The sequence below is a fragment of the Lepisma saccharinum genome, chromosome 1, assembly GCF_977018435.1.
Source record: "Lepisma saccharinum chromosome 1, izLepSacc3.1, whole genome shotgun sequence".
In the NCBI taxonomy this organism is placed as follows: Eukaryota; Metazoa; Arthropoda; class Insecta; order Zygentoma; family Lepismatidae; genus Lepisma; species Lepisma saccharinum.
The window spans coordinates 199244019-199267828 of NC_139229.1; the positions used below are offsets into that span (position 1 = coordinate 199244019).

The 23810-nt window shown below is 38.5% G+C and overlaps 1 protein-coding gene across 1 annotated transcript; it reads right to left on the bottom strand.

The window, feature by feature from the left end:
• Window positions 1-15669: 15669 nt before the first annotated feature.
• On the bottom strand, window positions 15670-16059 carry LOC145988224 (protein GVQW3-like). The gene has a single exon (XM_083123074.1). It carries the CDS (start codon window positions 16057-16059, stop codon window positions 15670-15672), a length of 390 nt encoding a protein of 129 aa, XP_082979200.1.
• Window positions 16060-23810: the final 7751 nt, after the last annotated feature.

Below are 23810 nucleotides of genomic sequence, written 5' to 3' on the forward strand. Positions count from 1 at the left end.
CTCTGGAAGTACACTCTACTGAATGAAATCTGTCGCCCTGATTTTGAATGAATTCACTGGTAAGTTTTACTTATCTCCTTTTTATTTACGACTTAATCTGTGCTAAATGGACATATTGGTGTCTTGGAGCTAGTGGCGGAGTAGCCAATTATCTCGGGGGGAAGAGAGAGTGGATGATCACATCTTTGATTCCTTGATTTTTTATCTTAGACACCAGAGGGAGGGGTCGGCATTTTTTCCTGATGTTCATTGAGATTTTTCTGAGTTTGGGACGAGTGATCGACTGATCGTTTAAATATACGTCAAGTTGAAGGGGGCGAAGAACACCATCGTACAGCTTCAGGTGCAACCTTTTTTTTTTTCTTCATCAAACGTTGTGTTTCAATTATATCATTAATTTTGTATGGGCAAAAAATGAGGAAATTGTGTAAATATACGTGCACTACAACAAGGAGAGAGAAATGTGATTGGAAATGTCGTATACGTGTAGCAAGTGTTTACCAGACAGAAATAACTACATTCGCATTCCCTAGCCGACCTACGTGGCGGAGTGGTTAGCATAACGCATTACGAGGCCAGGAGCCCGGGTTAGAATCCCGGTGTTCTGTGTAAGTGCCACTTAATCAGTTTCATCATATCATCACTCATCCTCATCGCCGCATCGATTATTCAAAAGTGGCAGAAAGTAACGTAAAATAAACTAATTGTATCACAGAATCAACATTCGAATTTGCTTTGCTTTGCTTTATTTTACTTCGCTTTTTGTGCCACCTTTGGCTAATTTGCGAAGAAGGGGATGAGTGATGATATGATGAAATTGATGGACGGACACTCACAAATATCCATGCCCAGGCCAGGATTCGAACCCGGGACCCCTGGCGTCCTAGCGCGATGTGCTAACCACTCCGCCACAGAGGCCGGCTGCATTCGCGTTATATATTTTACGCAGGGTGCGAAATCGTTTAAGGCTGGTGGGGGGAATATATTATTATTATTATTAATTACAAAAAGAGAAATAAATTTTTTACTTTTATATATATCAGATATTATAAAGTAGCAAACTACGTCCTTTGCTAACTGGTTAAAGATGTTAATAAGTTATGAAATAGTTGAAGTGGTTTTATTATGTGTAAGTTTTTATTAAGTTCTTGCTTGATGTTAATATAAATCAGTTAGATTTCATAGTTATTATTATTGTGCATTCTTGTTTTACTTTTATTGTGCGTATTGATATAGATTTGTTAATGATCTCTTGAGAGAGAAAAACCACTGAGCACCCACAACTACGCTAATTTGTCTATGTTTTCGATATTACTCTTAGTACAGTATATTTGAAATTAAAAGTAATTGCTTATCTTTTGTTTGTTGTAACAAAAACACTCCCCCCGGAATTTGTTTTTGGGGGGGATTTTTGAGGGCAAGATTGTTGATGGGGGGGGGGGGAAATCCCCACCCTGCTTTTACGCTGTAGATCATGTTTCGTTAAGTCCCTGTGTTTGAAGTTGTCTTTAAAACTGATATTTGTCCTTTTAACGTCGCCTTGTAATCAAGAGATCCCGGGATCGATACCCGTTGGGGATACGTGGTGGTTCGGATACCACTTTAAACTGTAGGTCCAGTATCGGTTAGCCTTACTGTGCCTAAAGTGGACTTAAAACACCAATCAATGAATTAATCAAGCAATACCTGGGACTTTACTGCTGCGAAAATTACCGATCAAAATATCTAATTTTAAAGCAGTTGGAGTACCCAAATCATCGATGACTTACCCCATACATGGCCCTCCCCCAACTACGAACCATATTTCAATGTCTTAATGTCCAAACTCTAGCCTACGCTATGCTTTCATTCGCAACATAGAACATTTGGAATTATAGAGAGAGCGGAAGGGGCAGGAAGCAGATGCCGAGGTTAACAGGCTACCGAAGGAGCAAGAAAAAAAAAGTTTGTAAAGGCTGAACGTCGAGAGACACTGTGAAAGAGTGAACTGAAATTATTTGGACTGTTTACAAGTAATTAGTAATATATATTTTCAGTTTTCCAAGAAATAATTCTAAACATTTTCTTCCTCGCTTCGCTCTCAGTACAGAAATTCACTTATGAGTCACATCAAAACAGTACTTTACTTCTCCAAGGTATGCCAACTCTGTGTTCTGTAAAAATTGTTCTCGATGCTCGGAATAGTAACGCGCTGTAAATTACTCAAAACACAGCATAAATAATGCCAAATGCGTATTTGGAAATCAAAGGACAGTTTTGAATTAACAAGTCTTCGGTATGGCGTCTGACTGACACGCGGGACACCCAGATTCGATTCCCAGGGTGGGGTCGTCTAAGGTTGGAATTTTTTCCGGCCTTGTCCCCGCTTAAAGCGGCTCCGTGGCTTACCCAGCCTCATATCAATGGGTATCTGAAGGCAACCCTGAGGGGTAAAAAAGGCCGGAGCATGGTGCTGATCACATCACTCCAAAAATGGCTGAGCTCGAGAATGTGTGGGGTTCTACCCCCCCCCCCCCATCCCCTAAAAAATGTGCCTTCATGGCACGGGTGCTATTATGCACGGGGAACTTTGCCTATATCCGCTACAACTAAGAAAGAAAATATTGTTACTGTAGAGGAACGAGAGGTACTTGAGGCAAAATTCATATTTTGTGGATCCTTACGAGACCAAAGTTGTTATTTGGACGCAAATATAAAGAGAAGTGTAAGGTAAGAAAATAACATTTTTCTCCAACATGGGGTGGCGGCGCCTAAATCTATTTTCGCCCCGGGGTCAGAAATCACTAGGTAGGGATCTGAATATAGCTACTACATATGTCAATTTCACAACGACCCTATCAAATGAAAACGTTTTAAAGATTTGGATTTAAAGGAACTACATACATGCATAGGCGTGCGCAGACCCTCTGATATTGGGGGGGGGGAGCAAAAGCCTTGATGAAAGTTCAGTCGGGAAAGAAAAACCTCATTTTATCTCACTGTTTTTTGTTTCATTGCAATGATGGGGTATATACCGGTATATATATATATATATATATATATATATATATATATATATATATATATATATATATATATATTTGCGTGTGTGTGTGTAATGCAGGCACCATAACGAATTAATAAATTGTCTCTAAAATGTGCCGCTCTCCTTTCTCTCCAAACAATTGTGTTCATGCATTTAAGACAAAACAGTTTATCAGCAAGAGTCTGAAGTACTTAATAGCTATAACTTCTGTCTCTGGTAATTTACAACGCATTACAGAAAACAAGAAATTGCGAGCAAAGTGAGCAAGAAAAATTTTAGATCCGAATTTTTTTTGCAAACTGAAAATAATATTGATTTAATATGAGTAGATAGTAATTGTATGTTCCAGCACAACCCTGATTTTTTGACCTCTAAGAAAATCGCACCAAAACCTCAAAAACTCACTTTCTCTCCACGTTCCGCGCCTCATTTATTGCGCTGACGATGTTTCACAGCGCAGAAAAGCCGGCACGAGTAAATGCACTTTCTCGTACTTTCTCGTACTTCAAGTACGAATGCACCTTATCGTAATTTTCTAGGTAAGGCCATGTTTATATATCGTGACCTTTGTAAACCTCTCGGGAACGATGTGATATTTCTGCCACACACATGCGTGCCTCTCATTATTTCTGTATTGTGACGTGTTTTTCTTTTTTTCAAGCAAACAAACAAATAATATATATATATTTTTTTTTAGGATTCCTGGCCCCTAACCCCGCCAGGGTGCGTGGTGCCCCAACCAAAAAAAAAGTTCTAACGGCTGCGGTTAGATAACCACATACCTCTGTAGAGTTTCACGTGGTTTTTTTTCTCAAAAATCCTATGGGACACCTCTGTTTATCAAAAATTCGAGATATTTGCAATTTAACGCAGGACTTGGAAAATTTTCGATTGATGAAAAAAATTGGTTCCATGACGACCTATGTTTATTTTGGTATGGGAGGACAGAGGACACCGAGACTCGACCGACGTACTAAACCCGACCTTTCTACAACTATTCGATCAAAAGTTACGAGTGATCAAAGTTTTGGAGGGTGGGTTAACTTCTTACCCCTTGACCCCAGGACCACCAAAACTTGGTACACGTATTTTATACCTCCAAAATCGACAGGGTGGGTATCTAACGATACCAGGATGGGGGTGTTTTTCGATATATTTTTTCGATAACTCTTACCATTTTCGAGATATTTGCAATTTAATGCTGGACTTAAAAAATTTTCGATTGATGAAAAAAATTGGTTCCATGACGACCTATGTTTATTTTGGTATGAGAGGACAGAGGACACCGAGACTCGACCAACGCACTAAACCCGACCTTTCTACGACTATTTGTTCAAAAGTTACGAGTGATCAAAGTTTTGGAGGGTGGGTTAACTTCTTACCCCTTGACCCCAGGACCACCAAAACTTGGTACATGTATTCTACACCTCCAAAATCGACAGGGTGGGTATCTAACGATACCAGGATGGGGGTGTTTTTCGATATATTTTTTCGATAACTCTTACTATTTTCGAGATATTTGCAATTTAAGATTTTTTTAACGCTGTGGACTTAGAAAATTTTCGATTGATGAAAAAATTTGGTTCTATGACGACCTATGTTTATTTTGGTATGGGAGAACAGAGGACACCGAGACTCGACCGACACACTAAACCCGACAGGTGGGATGCTTTGTTTTGGCGCAGCCCTTTGATCTACTTTTGAAATGACTTACGACATTTTCCTATAAGGCTGTCTCCCCTTACGATGTTTTCCTGTAAGGCAGAGATCTTCTGTCAATGGGCCCTCAGTGTAATCTACTACGACCTAATACTAACTTTCTTTTTACGTTTCATTGCAGTGACGAACTAAAAGAGCGGAAAAAAAGGCTCTGAAAGGTGAGTGTAAAAAAAAACGTACTTTCAAGTATGCATGCTCCAGTAATGTAACTTTCTAAAAACATGTGCCGTCCATGTTTCTATATCGTGAGGCGTTTCTGCGATGATGGCCTTTATATGCGGCTGTGAATGAAGTTTTACTCTTAGAAGCAATAATGCTGTAACGCGGAAGAAAGGATATAGGATTCTTGCAGTGATATGGCTGCATCAAAACAACTGCTTTTTTTATTCACCAGTTCCATCTGTTTCTGCGGTGATGTGATTGTTAAGTCATCCAACAACAGCTCTTAATAATGGTCGCGGATTGCTGTATCCAGATTGTCGTTGCATCTGCGGAAATATATAGATACTCAATCTCTCGTAAACATTCTGTACAACTAAATTACGTTCAATTCGTCCTCTTCATTTCTCAAAATTAAATTTCTGTATGCATCTCGTAAGGAAATGTGAGTCCATATAAAATGTTCAATTTGATCCATCCATCTAATTGGTAAATAACCTCTGGATATTTATTCTTCTTCTATTCCTTGGAGAATGGATTCCCAGGACCAGTTTCAAAACGACGTGCTACATGCTCAAAGTATTGTAAAATCTGATGACAGCAAACTGTCTAGAACCTTTCTTGAATACACAATTAATTTCAAATCGTTCGTCAGTTCTTTCAATCGTCTAATAGATTCGTAGCATTCGCAACCAGCACCACCTTTTCGAAGGCACCGATTTTTGGTCTGATGCCTTTATTGTCCATGATTCAACACCGTGCATGAGAGGGCATCCCCGATTGCCTTGTAATCAAGGGGTCCTGGGTTCGATACCCGGTGGAGGCACTTAGTTGTTCGGATCCTACTTTAAATTGTAGTCCCGATTAGCCTTTCTGTACCAGTCGACCTCGTGACGTAGTGGTTAGCACCAGTTAATTGATTTTGTTTATTTTACTTTTTTCCGCCACTTTTGGCTAAACGCGAAGATGAGTATGTGATGATGATGAAATTAATGAAGGGACACCACAAATAACACCCATGCCCAGGCCAGGATTTGAACCTGGGACCCCTGCCTCAACGCTGTTGATTTCCGGTTCAGTGGTTAGCACATGATAACTTATTTGAACCAGTTTAAAAATTCAAATACTTAGGAGTAATATTAACAAATGAAAATTATATTAAAGAGGATATAAAATGAAAAAGTAGGCTTAAAATTTAGGAAATGTATGTTACTTCTCTCTAAGAAACTTATAGTTAAAATATACAAAACAGTAATTTTGCCTGTAGTATTATATGGATGTGAAACTTGGTCTGTCATATTGAAAGAGGAACATAAAATTGAGAGTATTTGAAAATAAGATCGTTAGGAAAAATATTTGGATCTAAAAGGGATGAGAAGATAGGTGAGTGGAGAAGGTTACATAATTTATATTCATGTCCAGATATTATTAGATTAATTAAATCAAGAAGACTTAGGTGGACAGGTCATGTGGCATGAATGGGAGAGGAAAAAGGAGTTTACAGGATTCTTGTTGGGAGAGCTGATGGTAAGAGACCTGTAGGAAAACTAAGACGAAGATGGAAGGACAAATATTTGGGATGGACCTAACGGAAAATTTTGGTAGGGATGGAAAAAGAGTATATAGATTTTTCTCAAGATAGGGACAGATGGAAGGCCTGTGTTGATGCAGCCATGAACCTTTTGGGTTTGAGAAGGCTAGAGAGTTAGTTAGTTAGTTATGAAAGCACATGCCACTATAAAGAAAATACAATCCCCGGTAAACAAAAAATGAATTTTTTTAAAAAAATGAAATTTATTTCCATATAATGAACTTCAACCTATACAATTGTACATTTTTTTTTAATTTTGCAGGATTTAAATGAAACAGACGTAAATAAGAATTGGGAACACGTACGTAATGCAATAGAATCAGTAGTTAAATAAAGTATAAATCAAGAAAAAGTAAGCCATGGTTCGCATAACCTAATAGAAATAGATTGATTGATGCACAGTAAGGCTAATCGGGCCTGGACCTGCAGTTTAAAGTGGGATCCCAACCACTACATGCCTCCACCAGGGATCGAACCCGGGATACCTTGATTACAAGGCGACGACGCTACTACTGCGCCATCGGGGAGGTACTAATAGAAATAGACTTAGGCGGTTAAAGAACAGCAAGTTTTAGAAGATTACTTGAAAAGTAAAATTATAAAAGTATCAGAGGTGCAAATGAATTGAGAAAGGGGTGGCAACCTAAAGTAAACTTGATAAAAAATGGCTGACTATTTTAAAATAGATGGAAGAACTACTTTAATGACGTTTTAAATGTTCATGTAGGAGATAAATCAGAAATAAATTAAGTACGCACAGCAGAACCTAACTTGATTGAAGTCAAAGATGCCAAAGGGATAAATTAATCGAGAAGAAACTTGTTAATATGTCTGACAAATGTACAATTCATGATGGATTAAAAAAAAAGAAGAAGATGCATTATCTCCATTGCTCTTTTAATTTTGTCTTAGAATATGCTTCTAGGAAGCTAAAAGAAACTAACGAAGTACTGTTAGCATATGCAGATGATGTAAACTTACTGGGGAATGATGTAAATACAAATTAAGAATAATGCTAAAATAGTTTTACAAAGCAGCTAAAGAGATAGGTTTTAGAAGTTAGCAATGTGAAATCTAAAGATATGTGCTTACAGGCCGAAACCAAGTGATAACAACTTGTTTTCCAAATCTAAATACTTAGGAGTAATACTAACAATGAAAATGATATTAAAGAGGAAATGAAAAGAAGGTTTAATTCATGTTACTTTTCTCTTCATAAAACTTTTGTCTCCTCGTTTCATATCTAAGGAACTAAAAAAATTAAATATATATATATATATATATATATATATATATATATATATATATATATATATATCTTGCTCAGGATAAGGACAAATCGAACTTACGGGTTCAAGAAGGGTAGAGAATTAATTAATTAGTTAATATTCAATGTAATATGGTTTCACGTATTAAACAAAAACAAAGTTAGTAATAAGGTATTCATATTGACAAGGGAATTCTTACAAATTCATTCTCTTCGTAAGTTTGCCAATAGCATTTTCATTATCCTGTGTTATTTCAAATCTTCAATTATGCAATGCAAAAAGGAGAAGAATTTCCATGACATGATAACATGAATTTGTACGTTGAAAGAAAAATGAAAACGAAGAGCTGTGATAAAAAGAAAAAAAAAAAAACACGCTTGACTCTGACGAGCGGGAAACATAATAGAAATCAAGGACGGAAAATATGAACAGAGGAAAGGGGGATATTCAAAAGAAGGTGGCTCTTCCATGATAATTTTTACTTTCTCAATCCGAACAAATTCATAAACATTATCATCATTGAATGTTGTTGTTGTTGTTGAGTTGGTGTTTTAAGTCCACTTTATGCACAGTATGGCTAATCGAGACTGGACCTACAGTTTTAAAGTGGGATCCGAACCACTATGTGCCTCCACCAGGTATCAAACCTGGGACCCTTTGATTACAAGGCGACAACACTAATACTGTGCCATAGGGAGGCCCCATCATTGAATGGTTGGTTACGTTGTCCCTCCGAACGAAAGACGGAATGCATACAAGCCTGTGCCTCCTAAGTTCATCGTGGCTTGCGAAATGAAAACTTCCGATGATTTTTTTATTTTTTAGAACATGCTTCGCTAGGGAGGTCAAATGACAAGTTCCGTAATTCGAATAACTTGTTGATTTCATTACGAACGAAGAAGGAATGCATGGCACTTAAAATGCTGTAGTATTATTACATCAGATCATTTTTTTTGTCTTGCTCGCGTCGATTAGTCTCCTTACGTTTCTTCTTCTCCTTGTCGTTTTCGTCCAGAATCGCTTCCATCTCTCCTGTTATTACATTCGCGACTTCTAGATTATCACTTTTTCTCCCTGTAATTTTATAAATATAGTTTTTTTTCATGATCATCTAGAGAACACCGGATAAATTTCAGCAATATCGATCACTCAAATGGATATCATCATCTTCGTCCAATACAATTCTTGAAAAATTTTATATAGCACTTCCAGGAGTAGGTCGGTTAAAAAAAACGCGAGCCCGAAGATTCCACTTTTATCTTGTTCTGTCTTGTTTAACCGATTTTGAATTTGAGATTTTTTTATTTTTATTTGCCATTCACAACACGTTCGACTATTCGTGACAATACGTTTCAACCTTTCTGTATAAACGTTTCAACGTTCCGGTAAACGTTTCAACGTTCCGGTAAATTTACCGGTAAAACTTTTGAACGAATAGTTGTAGAAAGGTCGGGTTTAGTACGTCGGTCGAGTCTCGGTGTCCTCTGTCCTCCCATACCAAAATAAACATAGGTCGTCATGGAACCAATTTTTTTCATCAATCGAAAATTTTCCAAGTCCTGCGTTAAATTGCAAATATCTCGAATTTTTGATAAACAGAGGTGTCCCATAGGATTTTTGAGAAAAAAAAACACGTGAAACTCTACAGAGGTATGTGGTTATCTAACCGCAGCCGTTAGAACTTTTTTTTTGGTTGGGGCACCACGCACCCTGGCGGGGTTAGAGGCCAGGAATCCTAAAAAAATATATATATATATATATTATTTGTTTGTTTGCTTGAAAAAAAGAAAAACACGTCACAATACAGAAATAATGAGAGGCACGCATGTGTGTGGCAGAAATATCACATCGTTCCCGAGAGGTTTACAAAGGTCACGATATATAAACATGGCCTTACTTAGAAAATTACGATAAGGTGCATTCGTACTTGAAGTACGAGAAAGTACGAGAAAGTGCATTTACTCGTGCCGGCTTTTCTGCGCTGTGAAACATCGTCAGCGCAATAAATGAGGCGCGGAACGTGGAGAGAAAGTGAGTTTTTGAGGTTTTGGTGCGATTTTCTTAGAGGTCAAAAAATCAGGGTTGTGCTGGAACATACAATTACTATCTACTAATATGGCACAAAGAATTTCATGGGACGCATTCTCTTTTACAATTTTCTTTAATTTAGATCGTTCGGCGCCCAAAGCCAACTCCTGCCATCCCCTAGGTACGGCTCTATAAATGACAGAACTGCAAGAATGGGAGAAACTGCGAGCGAAGCGAGGCAGAAAATTTTACGAATTTTATTTTTATTTGTATCGAGGGTGGCAATTGACCCTTTGTGCCCCCTGCAGGTGCTCATGGCCCTCTGGAAGAAATAACGCATGAAAGAAATGAAAACCAATTCCATCTTGAGTATCCTTTTGTCCTGCTACTCTTAGAATCTGCTAGTTTTGCTTTCTTTTACCTCAATGTTTGATCCCTTTGCCCCCCTAGAATTGATTTCCGTCCAAGCTTGGGGAGGAAAAATGCCTATTGCCCCCTGTGGTTGGGCCACTGCACCCCCTTCCTCCGTAGTTGCTTTGAACTTTAATCCGCTTGAAAATACTTGATTCTCTTTAAGAGTATAATATATTTTAATAACGGCGATAAGATTGCTCTACACTAAATTTCTAGGTGAAAGTATAATAATGTAGGGACATGGATCTCTGGAAGGGGGATAAGGATGGCCATACCTCCCCCTTAGAAATCGAATGTCAACCTAAAAGTATATATTTCACACGTATAATTTGATTTCAGTCATTTACATTTATGCGATAATTTCAAATTGAAGTGGAGTTTTTGAGGGGGCAACACTATTATAATATAATATTGTAATATACCCCCATGGAAAAATACCTTGCTTGTCCCTCCGTGGAAAAAAATTGCGACGTCCATGATTGATTGGTTGATTGATTGATTTGTTGTTTTAAGTCCACTTTATGCACAGTAAGGCTAATCGGGACTGGACCTACAGTTTAAAGTGGGATCGAACCACTATGTGCCTCCACCGGGTATCGAACCCGGGGCCCCTTGACTACAAAGCGACAACGCTACCACTGCGCCATCGGGAAGGCGCGGCGTCCATGATTAGGGGGCAATTGCCCCCCGTGCACACGCCTATGCATACATACACATTCACACACACAAATACATACATGCAATGCAATGCACGCTTTTTCATCGATCAACTTGCCCCCGCCCCGAAGGTAAACTCCGAGTCACGCCTATGCACAGGCCTGCTCGAGACCAGGAAAAAAACCGTCTTCAAGGTAGTCTTGCCTGTTAGAATAATATGCAACACGCACGTCAAGCAAGGCGTTGGACATTGCGCAAGCGAGCTTCACTGAACAAGAATCCACAGTCCTCGAATTCTGCCAGATTCTTACCCGGTATTGCAGGGGAACTAAGATGTCACGTGAGACCTAATGTAGTTTCTGCAGTCTGAAGCGATCATCCCTGTCAGTGTAGTCAACGACCATTAAATTTCACTACGCACGAAGACATTTGAATTTATGTTAGTCGCAGGAGCCTTGAGGTTGTATAACTGTTAGATTTTGTAACTTCTCAAATTAATAATTTTCCATAAGAATGTTTCATTATTATGTCAAACCGACGACCACATATGCTCCAAATTTGTCTTGAGGGTCTTGAAATATAGGTGTGTGTGTTTTGTTCATTTTATGTCACTTTTCTGAACTTGAAATCGTAAATCTTCTATCGGTTTCATTTTTACGTCGTTTGTTTGTTAAAATGTGTAGGCCAACACTGCCGGCTATTGCACTCACTATGTGTATTTTGTGATCATGTCACTTGTCACTAAGTTATAAAAATACACCGATTTTTTTTTTATATATATATCTACGAAATTCAAGTACAGCTCACCGCTCAGGAGATGATCCCCAACGGAAGTAGAGTGAGGTAGCGGTAGGAGACTCCACTATTAGGGTTGGGGGAGTGCACCCTGAGTGAGAAACAAACACACGAGGGCTCGCTGTGCGTCTTTTCTAACCGGTGCAGCGACGCAAATCGTTTAGGGTTACCGGACGTTCTCTTTTACCCGGACAAAACCTCTTTTTCAGGTCCTAAAAATGGTCCGGGCGGGTTTTTAGGAAAATTTAGAAATACCCTCTTTTCTGGGATAAAGACAACTGCTTAACTTCAAGATTATTAACAAAATTTTATTTCTAAATAATTGTCAATGTTGTTTTCAATTTCAAAGCAAAGAAATACAACACTCTCAGTTGCAAGCGCAAAGGCAAGAAACTTTTCTACCAACAAAGAAAAATTGTTGGACCTTTGCGTCTCTTCTGTTGTCACCGCCGCGCCACGTGAGGTTTTGATTTCAAAGCATTTGCGACATCTACCGCGGCTCGTGGTGAGCATCAAATTTCTAACAATAGGTAAGAATATGTGATACGCCGCGGCTTACTTTGATTTGAGTTTCATGACAGAAGCAAAATGTCAATTTATGTTATTCTTTTAAAGTAAGAGACCAAGTTTCACAACCACATAATATTACAGGCATAGCGAATAAATATTATAATATTCAGACATTTGCCTATAATGAGGCCTATTATTAGTTATACGGAAACGGTGTAAAATTGTTTTACAGGGGTGTGTGACTAGGGTTACCAGATCGCTGTAAGGGAAATGTAGGACATTCTGTTTCAAAATGTAGGACATTGAGTCAAAATGTAGGACACAAAACATTTTCAATAAATAATACATATTTCTACAGAACACGTTAGAAAGTAGTTGAAAAATTACACTTTCCAGTTTTAAAAAAATGAATTCTTAATGAATTTTTAAATGCAAAATTTCAAGACTTGCAATCATACTAATCAATGCACCTCTTACTACATGATTTAAGTGGTACTTCTCTGAGGAGACAATTTTTATCAAAATTTCAGGTTTAGTCAAATTATATTTATGTTAGAGTGGACAGTCAAACTCTTTGAAATTATAGGGACCAGTAACAGACATTTTACAGACTTTATGAAAAAATAATTTATCTCGTTAGTCTGATGGGCTGATGGTAATAAAAGTACTCTCTGAACATTTGAATTATGACCTGTAGTGTTAAACAAATATTCAGCAATTACCGTAATTTAAAATTCGAGAAGTTTAAAGTTCGAGAAGTTTCATCTTGGGTAATCTTTAGTTCAATAACAGGGTGTCTACCAAAATAACACATCCACAATTCTTGACTTTTTCTGGACTTTTCTAGACCTTTTTCCTGTCTTTCTTAACGTTTATTAATCCGACCCCTACTTAGGTAAAATTGGAAATTAGTAATTAAGAAAACAAATATTTATTTATTGAAAACCTCTACCAAAGGGCTACTTAAGATGAAAACTGAAGCTGAATTTAAGAAAAGAATTAGATCTGCTTTCTCGTATTAATGCATCCTGAACTTTGTTTGGCAGACGAGCAAGGCTTTGACGTCTGGACTCAAACCAGTATAATCTTATGTGGGGTTTGTGGCGGTTGTCCCTATATGTTTGTGACTGTCCATTCATCCATCTTACCTTACCGCCATTCATTATCATTTTCGCATTTAACCAAAGGGACAGAAAAAAGTGAAGTAAAATAAACTAAATCCACCAATCAGTCATTATGATAGCAAAAATTCTTGACCACAAGAATAATTTATTTCCTTTGGATTGACTTCTTGACCTATTTGTTGATTTCTTTACTTCTTCTTGACTGGTACACACCCTCAATAACTTTGTTCTCTATACCCCTGCTTTACAATCAAATTATATTGAATAAGAATGGCAACACCTTGTTCCATCAGTATAAACCCTAAGGCAAGAGATTCTGCTCAGGCATTGAACAGTGACGTATCAGAAAGTGGTTCCAAAACTTTGTTCATTAAGTGCTTCCGTTTTTCCGTATGTTTAATAGCAGGACAAACTTTTTTCTTTTTAGGCAATAACTGCATCAAAAAAAAATTCACAATTGAGTTTGGAAGCGCAGTCCATAGACTTGTAACTTGCATGATTTTTTTCTGTTATCTACTTTCCTAATTAATATTATGTGACTCTCAAAATGTAGGACATGTATGATATTTTTCAAATTCCTCCCGGACGCCGGACATAAGGCTAAAATGTAGGACATGTCCGGGAAAATCCGGACGTCTGGTAACTCTATGTGTGACCTATAAGCGCACCAAAACACCAGCAAGCAAAAAAACGTGTGTTCGAAGTTGCATCTTCGTCAAAAGTTAACTTTTTACAATCTAAAAATGTCCTCTTTTTTCAAGTTTGTCATCCGGTAACACTGAAGTCGTTACCGTATATTATTTTTTAAATTCTTTGAAATAAGTCTATAATGCGCAGGATAAGTAAATACAAAAGTATTTACACATCCCCCCTAAAAAACATGTCATGCGTCCCCCCCAAATCCTATCATGCGTCCCCCCCATATCATATCATTCGGGCTCTCAAACCATATCGTAATTCCACAACGTATTTAATTATGACAGCTTGTCTGCCGAATGTAACTTTTTTCTTAGCTTTACTGATCACTATACTTGATCTGCCCCTCCTCCTTAAACAGGGATGCTCATCACTCAAGACCACCCCTAAAATCGTTCATCATAATCCCTCCAAAATAGTTCGGATGAATTCGTAATAATTGATGTCTATTTGAATGAAATACCACGTTAAACTGTCCATATTTTTTAATTGTTTGATTTTCGATATGGAGAGGTGTATCATTGGAGGTAAAATTATCATAAATTGGGTCTACGTGAACGCTGGATAAATCACTGAAGGAACTTAGCGCCCGTGGGTCGAAATAAGATTGAGTATAAAGCTTCCATGGCGGAGTGGTTATCTCTGTGTGCAATGGCACATCCCCCCCAAAAAAAACATGTTATGCGTCCCTCCCAAATCCTATCATGCGTCCCCCCATATCATATCAATTTGAGTATTTAACACAAATTGTTCCACAACTTAAGATAAAGATAGAAAATTCAACCTTGGCAAACAAAATAACATGCTCCAGCCGTATGACCCATTCAATTATTGTTTCACGAGACATTTCAGAACCCTAGCTAGAAATTCTTAACCTCAGGCAAATATATAAGGGGGGATCAACTGAAACCCGTTCAGTGGTAATAATTCGTGAAATAAATTTTATTTCGAGCTGAAACTCGTACACTGTCTAGAGGCGTCTATGGTTAGCGCTCAGTAAAAATATTGTTCAGAAGAAGTCACCATGAGCGTTGAGACATTTGTCCCACTGTGTTACTAACTTACAAATGCCGTCCATGTAAAATTGCGAAGGCTGAATCTCAAAACAAATCACGCACAGCGTCCTGAACTTCAGAGTCAGACTGAAATCTCTGACCTTTCAAAGCCTTCTTTAGAGGCCCAAAGATGTGAAAGTCACAAGGTGAAAGGTCAGGGCTGTAGGGCGGGTGTCGCAACATTTCCCACTTGAATCGTTGAAACAAATCCTGCTCTTGGTTTGCAACGTGTGGACGCGCGTTGTCATGCAAAACAATGACTCCAGCGGTCAATAAACCAGTCCTTTTGTTTTTGATGGCTCTCCGTAACTGTGTCAAGGTCTCACAGTAGCGTGCGGCGTTGATGGACTGGCCTGGTTCCTTGAAGTTGAGCAATAATGGTCCATGGCAATCAAAGAACACAGACACGCCATAACTTTCCCCGCAGACGGTTGCGTCTTGAACTTTTTGGGACGTGGAGATGAGGGGTGTTTCCACTGCATAGTGGAAGACTTTGAACTCGGTTCAAAATGATGACACCAAGTTTCATCCTCAGCAACAATGCGCAGCGAGAAGTCGTTACCTTCCAAATGGTAACGTGACAAATGTTCAATGGAGCATCCCATACGCTCCAACTTTTGGTCCTCCGTCAATACCCTGGGTATCCACTGCGCGCACACTTTATGATAACCCAGAGCTTCACAATTTTGTGAGCAGTACCATAACCCATGTTTAACTCGTTCGCTATGGATTGAATACTCATGCGTCTATCTGCAGATATTGCCGCATTCACCTTTTCACACATGTCTTCTGTGGCAACAACATGGGCTTGACCAGGACGGGGATAATCAGTGGTTTGTTCACGCCCCTTCCGAAACATTCTTGCACAGTCCACCACTGTTGTTTTGGACACGCATGCATCACCATACACGTCTTTCATACGCCGGTACACTTCAGCTGGTTGACAACCTTCGGCACTCAGAAACTGGATGACAGCACGCTGGTCCTGTTTGGACGGATTGGGGATGTTGAACGCCATCTTTCACTCGTTATACCTGCAAAACGGAAACACGTATAAACAACATTCCTACACCCAACACACAGGGACATTAGCCATTACACACTATTGGACAAACAATATCCTCCTACACACTATACCAATAATACATGGAACGAACGGGTTTCAGTTGATCACCCCTTGTATAATGCGGCCAAGTGATGCGCCTGCTTTAAATTAAGCAGTATACCAACACTGAGCATTATATTTTAAGAAGTGAGGTTATTTATGAATATCGAGAATATCTCTTATGTCTTGTAATGCAGCTATAGTACAACGTTTTTCAGAAAAGTTCCAGGACTGATTTTTTTATTCTTTACCTGTGATATTCAAACACAAGCAATGGGTGTCATTCAGTCACCTGATATGTGTTTTGAGTAGACATGGCATTGGAAGTGTTTCCATGTAAACTCACTAGGTGGCAGGGCTATGTATAGCAACCCACTGTTTGGCTTGTTGGTGCAATTAGTTGGAAGTTACACGAGGGATGTGATTGACGTGGATTCCGAGCAGAGAGTTAACATGTGAAACGTGGAATATTATACAGCAAGCATGTGGTGACGAGGCATTATCGAGAAGCAGTATCTTTGAATGGTACAAAAGGTTTAGGGAGGGCAGAGATTCAGTGCAAGACGATCCCAGAGTGACATAGACAATGTAGATCGCATGTTTTGTGCTAAAGGTTTGGTGCACCATGAATATCTGTCTGAAGGACAAACGATGAACCAAAACTTTTGTATTGACCTCCTGAAACGTTTGCGTTAAGCAATTCGGCGGCGCCTTCCTGATTTGTGGGTATCTGGGTAGTGGTTCTTAATGCACGACAATGCAAGACCCCATACTGCTTTATCAGTCCAGGAATATCTGTCCAAGCATGGTATCCCTGCTCTACCATATCCTCCATATGCACCCGAACTGTCGCCGTGTGAAAACGCCGCTGAAAGGGAAGCGTGAAGATATTGCAGCAATCCAAACGGCTGTGAAATGTGCTAAGAGGCAGCTGTGCATAGATAGCCGAGGGGACTATTTTGACGAGACCTAGGACCATTAGATCTTAAGTTGAATAAATTATTTTTTACCAACTCAGTCCTGAAACTTTTCTAACAAAAGTTGTATAAATCTTCACATTCACTTCAATAAAGCGCCAAACACGCATTCTCGCAACACATCACATCATCTAAGTGATTAAATATGGTGTATTTAAGGTGTAAAATTTTTACATATATTTTGGAAAAATATATAAATGTTGACTTTTATATTATTTGAAGGGGGAAAAAAATCCCCCCAAAACATCTCATTGGCGCAGCCTGCGCCATAACCCCCCCCCCCCCCTGAGCCAGGGAATCTACGTTGAGTTCAAGTTCTTTGCAAGCCATGGACGTTGTGTCTGTTCCCTCATCTTTTAGACCAATCTATCTTCATCGTCGGAAGTGCTGAAAAGTGATATAAACACCACAGCAAATATGTTGCAGCCCTTATTTGAGAAGATATGGATAGAGGGAGTGATGCCTAAGGACTGGAGGAGTGGCCTGTTGGTGAAGCTACCGAAAAAAGGGGATACATCAAAGTGTGACAACTGGAGAGGTATAGCACTTCTGTCCATTCCGAGTAAGATCTTCACTAGAGTTATCCTAAACAGAATTAAGGAGCATGTTAACTTGAGACTCAGAAGAGAACAGGCAGGGTTTCGACCAAATCGCTCCTGTATCGATCAAATTAACACCTTGCGGATAATTTTGGAACAATGTATAGAATGGTCATCTCGTCTCTATACAGTTTTCGTTGACTTCGAGAAAGCATTTGACTCGGTCAACAGAAATGCAATGTGGAAGGAAGTGAAACGATATGGAGTGCCCACAAAAATTCTTGATCTTATCCGAGAAACTTATCGTGATTATACATGTAGAGTTATACATGAAGGCCGTGTATCTGAACCAATAGATGTGCAGTCTGGAGTGAGGCAAGGTTGTATATTATCACCTACAATGTTCCTGATCGTGATCGATGCAGTGATGCGAAATGTAATAGGAGGGAAAAGACGTGGTATCCAATGGGGATTGAATAACAGACTAGAAGACCTTGATTTTGCAGACGATTTGTGCTTCTTATCTGAAGCACATGGTGATATGCAAACAAAACTAGCAGATCTGATAGAAAGTGCAAAAAAAGCAGGACTTGTGATTAACTCCAAGAAGACCAAGGCACTGAGGATTAACTCCACAAAAACAGACCCGTTTAATATTGGTGAAGAGATTATTGAAAATGTGGATAGCTTTACTTACCTGGGTAGTGTGGTGGCAAAAGACGGAGGGGCGGCACAGGATGTTTCTCAACGAATCCAAAAAGCAAATGGCACCTTTGTGAGGCTCTATCCAGTATGGTAAAACAAGAAGATATCTATGAAGACCAAACTTCGTATTTTTCGAAGTAATGTTAAGTCTGTACTGTTGTATGGGTCTGAGACATGGAAAGTAACAAAAACGATTACCTCTAAATTACAGACCTTCATCAATCGCTGCCTGAGAAAAATTTTGAATATCTTTTGGCCAGAAGTGATTCAAAACCAAGAACTTTGGAGAAAATCTGGAGAAACCGAGGTGTCCATACAAATAAAGCGGCGAAAATGGAATTGGATAGGGCATACGTTGAGGAAGGAAAATGAGGCTGTCGAGAGAGAGGCACTAGACTGGAACCCGCAGGGAAGAAGGAAAAGAGGGAGGCCTAGACAGACGTGGCGAAGATCTGTTCACGCTGAGGCCTTGGAGGAAGGAAAGAGCTGGAATGCAGTGAAGAGAATTGCCGTCAGTAGGACCAGGTGGAGATGCTTTGTTGATGCCCTATGTTCCACAGGGAACAACAGGAATTAAGTCAAGTAAGTCATCTTCATCGTCGCGATTAACCTCGAGAGTGGAATAAAATAATGAAAATACAATGTAATGTTTGAATGTGAAACCCTGCACATACGTTTTTTTCAAGTTTGAAATTGTTCATAATTTGGATCAATTGGAAGTCTCTATGAAGAAACCTACCATTAAACGCAGAGTGTACTTTTTAAATGTTTACAAACTTACTTCCGAGAAGTTAACTTTTTGGCGCAGTTACGTTCGATCACGTGGGCTGTGAAGGTCGATGCTGGTGTGTGGCGAGGGTGGATGTGACCCAGGAGAACGACCAATCCGCTCCCCGTGCGTACCTTCTGTTTATTGTCCCCCGGCGGTCAGTTTATGTATGCCGAGAGAGAGCCCGACATTACCACTGCAAGATATTCATCAACGATTCGCGTTATTGAATAGCCCAGGAGAGCCGGAACGAAGATATTGTCTTCCAATAATTGTCTCCTGTCGCAAGAGGAACGCCAGAACGTAGCAAAGCGGCATTGAAGTTTCTGCAGTTCTTACTTCCCCCCCCCCCTCCCCTTCCTCCTCCGTACGGCCACAATGGGGCTATATATGTTCGCGTCCCTACGCACGAGAACCTAATTTGGGAGAGCTTCGGAACCTCTCTGAATGCAAAGTAGGTCCAAGCGAATCATGGATTCAGCTGGATCGACCAGGCTGTTTCGCTTCTCACGGACCCACCTGTTACTGAACCGAATGACTGAGCTGTGTAACTTCTATGCAGGTCGTGTCTGTTGCAAAACGCTGATAAAAATAGGCTGTGTCTCTGGCAGCAATGCTGGACATGACTTAACAATTAACACTGTTTCTAAGGACTTAGTGATACACAGTGGCGTAACAAAATCGTGAAGAGACAAATTTGGGCCTCCCATGTACGGTCAGCAACAAAAGCTTCTTCCTTTACTTTGAATGTCTGGTTGGGGCTAATGTTGCATTAATAATATAAGTCGAATCTATGCCTGTTAAATATTTTTAAATTCTAAAAAGTGTGCTTTATGATTCTTAAAATAGACTCTAAAAATCATAAAATAGGCTCTAAAAATTTTTAATCAGCATCGAAAGGTTCAAAATTCCTGAAAAATACTGATTACATACAATAGTAAAAACAAAATTTCAAATGAACCAAAATAAATTTTAATAGGTGTACGCACATGACAACCAAATGTTAATTTTCTAACCAAGTTTTCATTTGTATACATCATTTTCAAAATAATTGACAAATTATTGTAATATACTTGTGCTGTTAACAAGATTCACTTGATATGAAATATGAATTGGTGCACAATACCAGAGTGGCTACTCATTAGCAATGTCTTCAAATTCAGGAATTCTGCGTGAATTTTTCTCCGTAGATGTGAATCAATGCAACTTTTATTAATCCAAATCCCATTGAATTTATACATATTTATAAATGCCCTGAGCAGGTCCGTACCCAAGGGAGGTCCATGGAGGCCATTCCCCCCACCTCGAACTATAAAATATTACAATATGAACCTACAAAAAGGTACGATAATAACATCGACGACACGCTGTGCAGTAGAAAACATTTGCTGAACCATAACACACTTTGCGGTTGAATACACTAGAAAAATCACAATACAAAAGACGAACCCTTATCACTTCACATCTACTTTCATGACCTCCGCAAAAAACCGGTTTCTTGCCAGCCTCGCCACGTTACGTTAGTCTGTGCTGTTGCCGTCGATGATTAATTATTCGTGTATTGTTATTAAATGCAAAATATCTTTCACAATTCGCGAAGGTGAAGAAAAACTTCTGTGGGCTGATTACATATCTAAATTACCTGAATATTAGCATAAACGGAAATGCAGCAAATCACTTTTTGGTAGAAACTTTTATCACAAAACTTCACAACTGTTACATCGAATTCTTCACTGTTATCACTGTTACCATAGCAACGACAATGTTGCCAAGCCCATAAACGTTGTACAATTTAACATAAATAGAAAACCAACTTTATAAAACATCAACTTTAACATTAACATTTGAAGTTAAAAATAGATAATAATTATAATTGTACATTTACAAACGAACATAAGTAAAATAAATTTGTGCTGTAAGATAGAATAGTCACAACATTCCCCTTCCTCGGGGAAGAAAACGACGAGTCGTCAGAAACTTTTAAGTCACCCTATAGTAATTACATATTGACACTAGTAGTTTTCTTCATAATATTGGTAGGTAAACTAAGTCCGTATGAAGAAGCTAACCTAAAATAAATTCCCTTTTGGAACGTAGGTACTCTTTATCATGGAGTCATTCCTCCTAGAGCATTCATAGTTCTGGGTACCTTACATAAAGGATTATTACCCATTTAACATTAAAATAATACATCTCTTTTTGACTCTTCCTTTCTTAGGACCAGAGCTCAAATACTAAGTATCCATTACTTAAATTAATTATGTCAGTTTAACCTCTTGACTCTTAATACCTTTGAATGTAAAAGTTTGTATGTAGTTATTCTCCTCGACGATAATTAAAATCTGTGATTTCGTTTTCCATGTCCTTGCACATTAATGTTGTTTAGATATGGGCGATAATCGTTTTAACAGACTCAATGCTTTCAATACTTATGCGTTCATACAAGTTAACATTATTACAATATTATGCACCTATAAATCATTATAAACTTCAAATTCTTTTGTTACATGAAGAGAATATTTAACTCAACCATATACAGTATTGTAAACAAGATCAAATAGCAAAGAATTGGTTGAAACTATACTTTTATATGAACATAAATGTCGAAACATTTTCCTCTTCGTAACATTCAATCTGAGAGCAAGGATTGCTTGCTTAACAGTATAATAGTTCTTTGAGACAATAACAATAATAGAGTATAAGAAAGTTCGGGATATCGGTGTGGAAATGAAGAATATAGAAATGGGTGAGAAGGAAAGTGTTGACGAATATATTTTGAGAGCACGAAACATAATGTCAAAAAGTGCTGCATTGGGTCAACCAATTACGACACGAGAAGTAGTGTACCGTATTGTACGGGATGTTCATCAAAAGTATGAAAACGTCGCAGCAGTATTACGAGAACAAAGGGGTGCGACAATTGAAGAAGTGTATGATACCTTAAAAGAAGAGGAGGTTAGGTTGCACAAAATGAACTATAATGAAAAATCCGAACAAGCATACAAGGCAAGGGATAAGAAATATTGGAAAAAGAAAGAAGCTGTGCGAAGATATTAGACATGTGGAAAAGTAGGACATTTTTCGAAAGAATGTTGACACAATAAAGATGATGGGAAAGGTGAAACTAGAAGACCTTCTACGTTTACCTTTACATCTACATCTCCTAAAACACCGAAGGGAAAAACGAAACAGACAGGATTCACATGCGAAGACAACATTGAAGCTGCTTACAGTGTATACAACATGCAGGAAGAAAGAAGAGAAATGCAAGTATGGTGTATAAATTCTGGTTGTACATCTCACATGACAAATAAAGAAGACTGGGTGATAAATAGAAGACAAGTGCAAAGTGAAGTGCAACTTGCGGAGGAAGGAAAGTCAATGGTGGCCAAAGTGTAAGGTGACATTAAGGCCGTACTAAAGGCAATTTTGTGGTAATTTTTCGATAACAGATGGCAGAACCGTTTGCCATGGCAACCGAGGGCCATGTTGCCAGATCTCCGCGTAATCAAGGTAGATACATACAGGTTGGTCGATTAGGGTACTCCTTGATGGGATATGACGTCACGTTGGTTAGCAGATTTTATTGAAAAATCTAAGTAGATGCGGAGCAACGTAATTGTTTATCATGAGATTTTAGTTGTATGTTCTTATTGAAAAAAAATACAATTTATCAGCAATGCAAGATAGTAATAGTCGTAATAGTAATATAAAATCCCTTATATTGTATTATGTATTTCTTTTAATATTTCGAAAGCAGAAGAGAACATACAAAGATAGCTGTAGTTAATTCAAACACGAAATGCATAAAGTAAGAAGAGTAATTGAAATAATTGAAAACATTTTGCAATTACGTTTGAAGCGAATGCTGCATTGACTGTATAATTCACTTTATATGACAGTACTTGAACATATTTATAAATATTAGCGCTCTCTAAGGATCCTCAATCTTTTATCCTTCAAGTGAATAAACATGTAATTCTGCACCATTATTTTTACTGAGTTTTAATATCGCGATTTTGAAAGAAAAATGTCAGAAGAATCCTGGATACACAATAGAAGACATATTTGTTATTTTTATAATAGTTCAATATTAAATACAGTTTTGTAGCGCATCTCATTTATTTGCATGTCATGTCACCACACAATGTCCTGTTTCATAGTTCTTTACGGATTTGGTCTATTCTGGTTTTCAGTTCTGAAGCTGATGTAGAATCTTTGGACGTAAGTAGAGATTTGACACCAGCCACTCAAAGAAAGAGAAAGAGCGATAAAAGAGGGGAATATAGAGAGATAGATAAAGATGGAGAGAGAGAGAGAGAGAGAGAGAGAGAAACCGAGATACAGAAACAGAAAGAGCACACACACACACACACACACACACACAGAGAGAGAGAGAGAGAGAGAAAGACACACACACACAGAGAGAGAGAGAGAGAGAGAGAGAAAGAGGAAATGAGAAAGAGAGAACACATACACACACAGAGAAAGGCAGAGACAGAGAGAGAGAGAGATACAGAGTGTGTGTGAGAGAGAGAGAGAGATGGAGAGAGAAAGGGTTGAAAAATGGTAGGAAAGTGTTTTTAGGCGTTTGTTTTAAGATGTAACCCTCAAAGAATAAAAGAGACGATAGAAAGTGGATAAAGAGAGAAAAAGGGAATAAAGAGGCGAGAG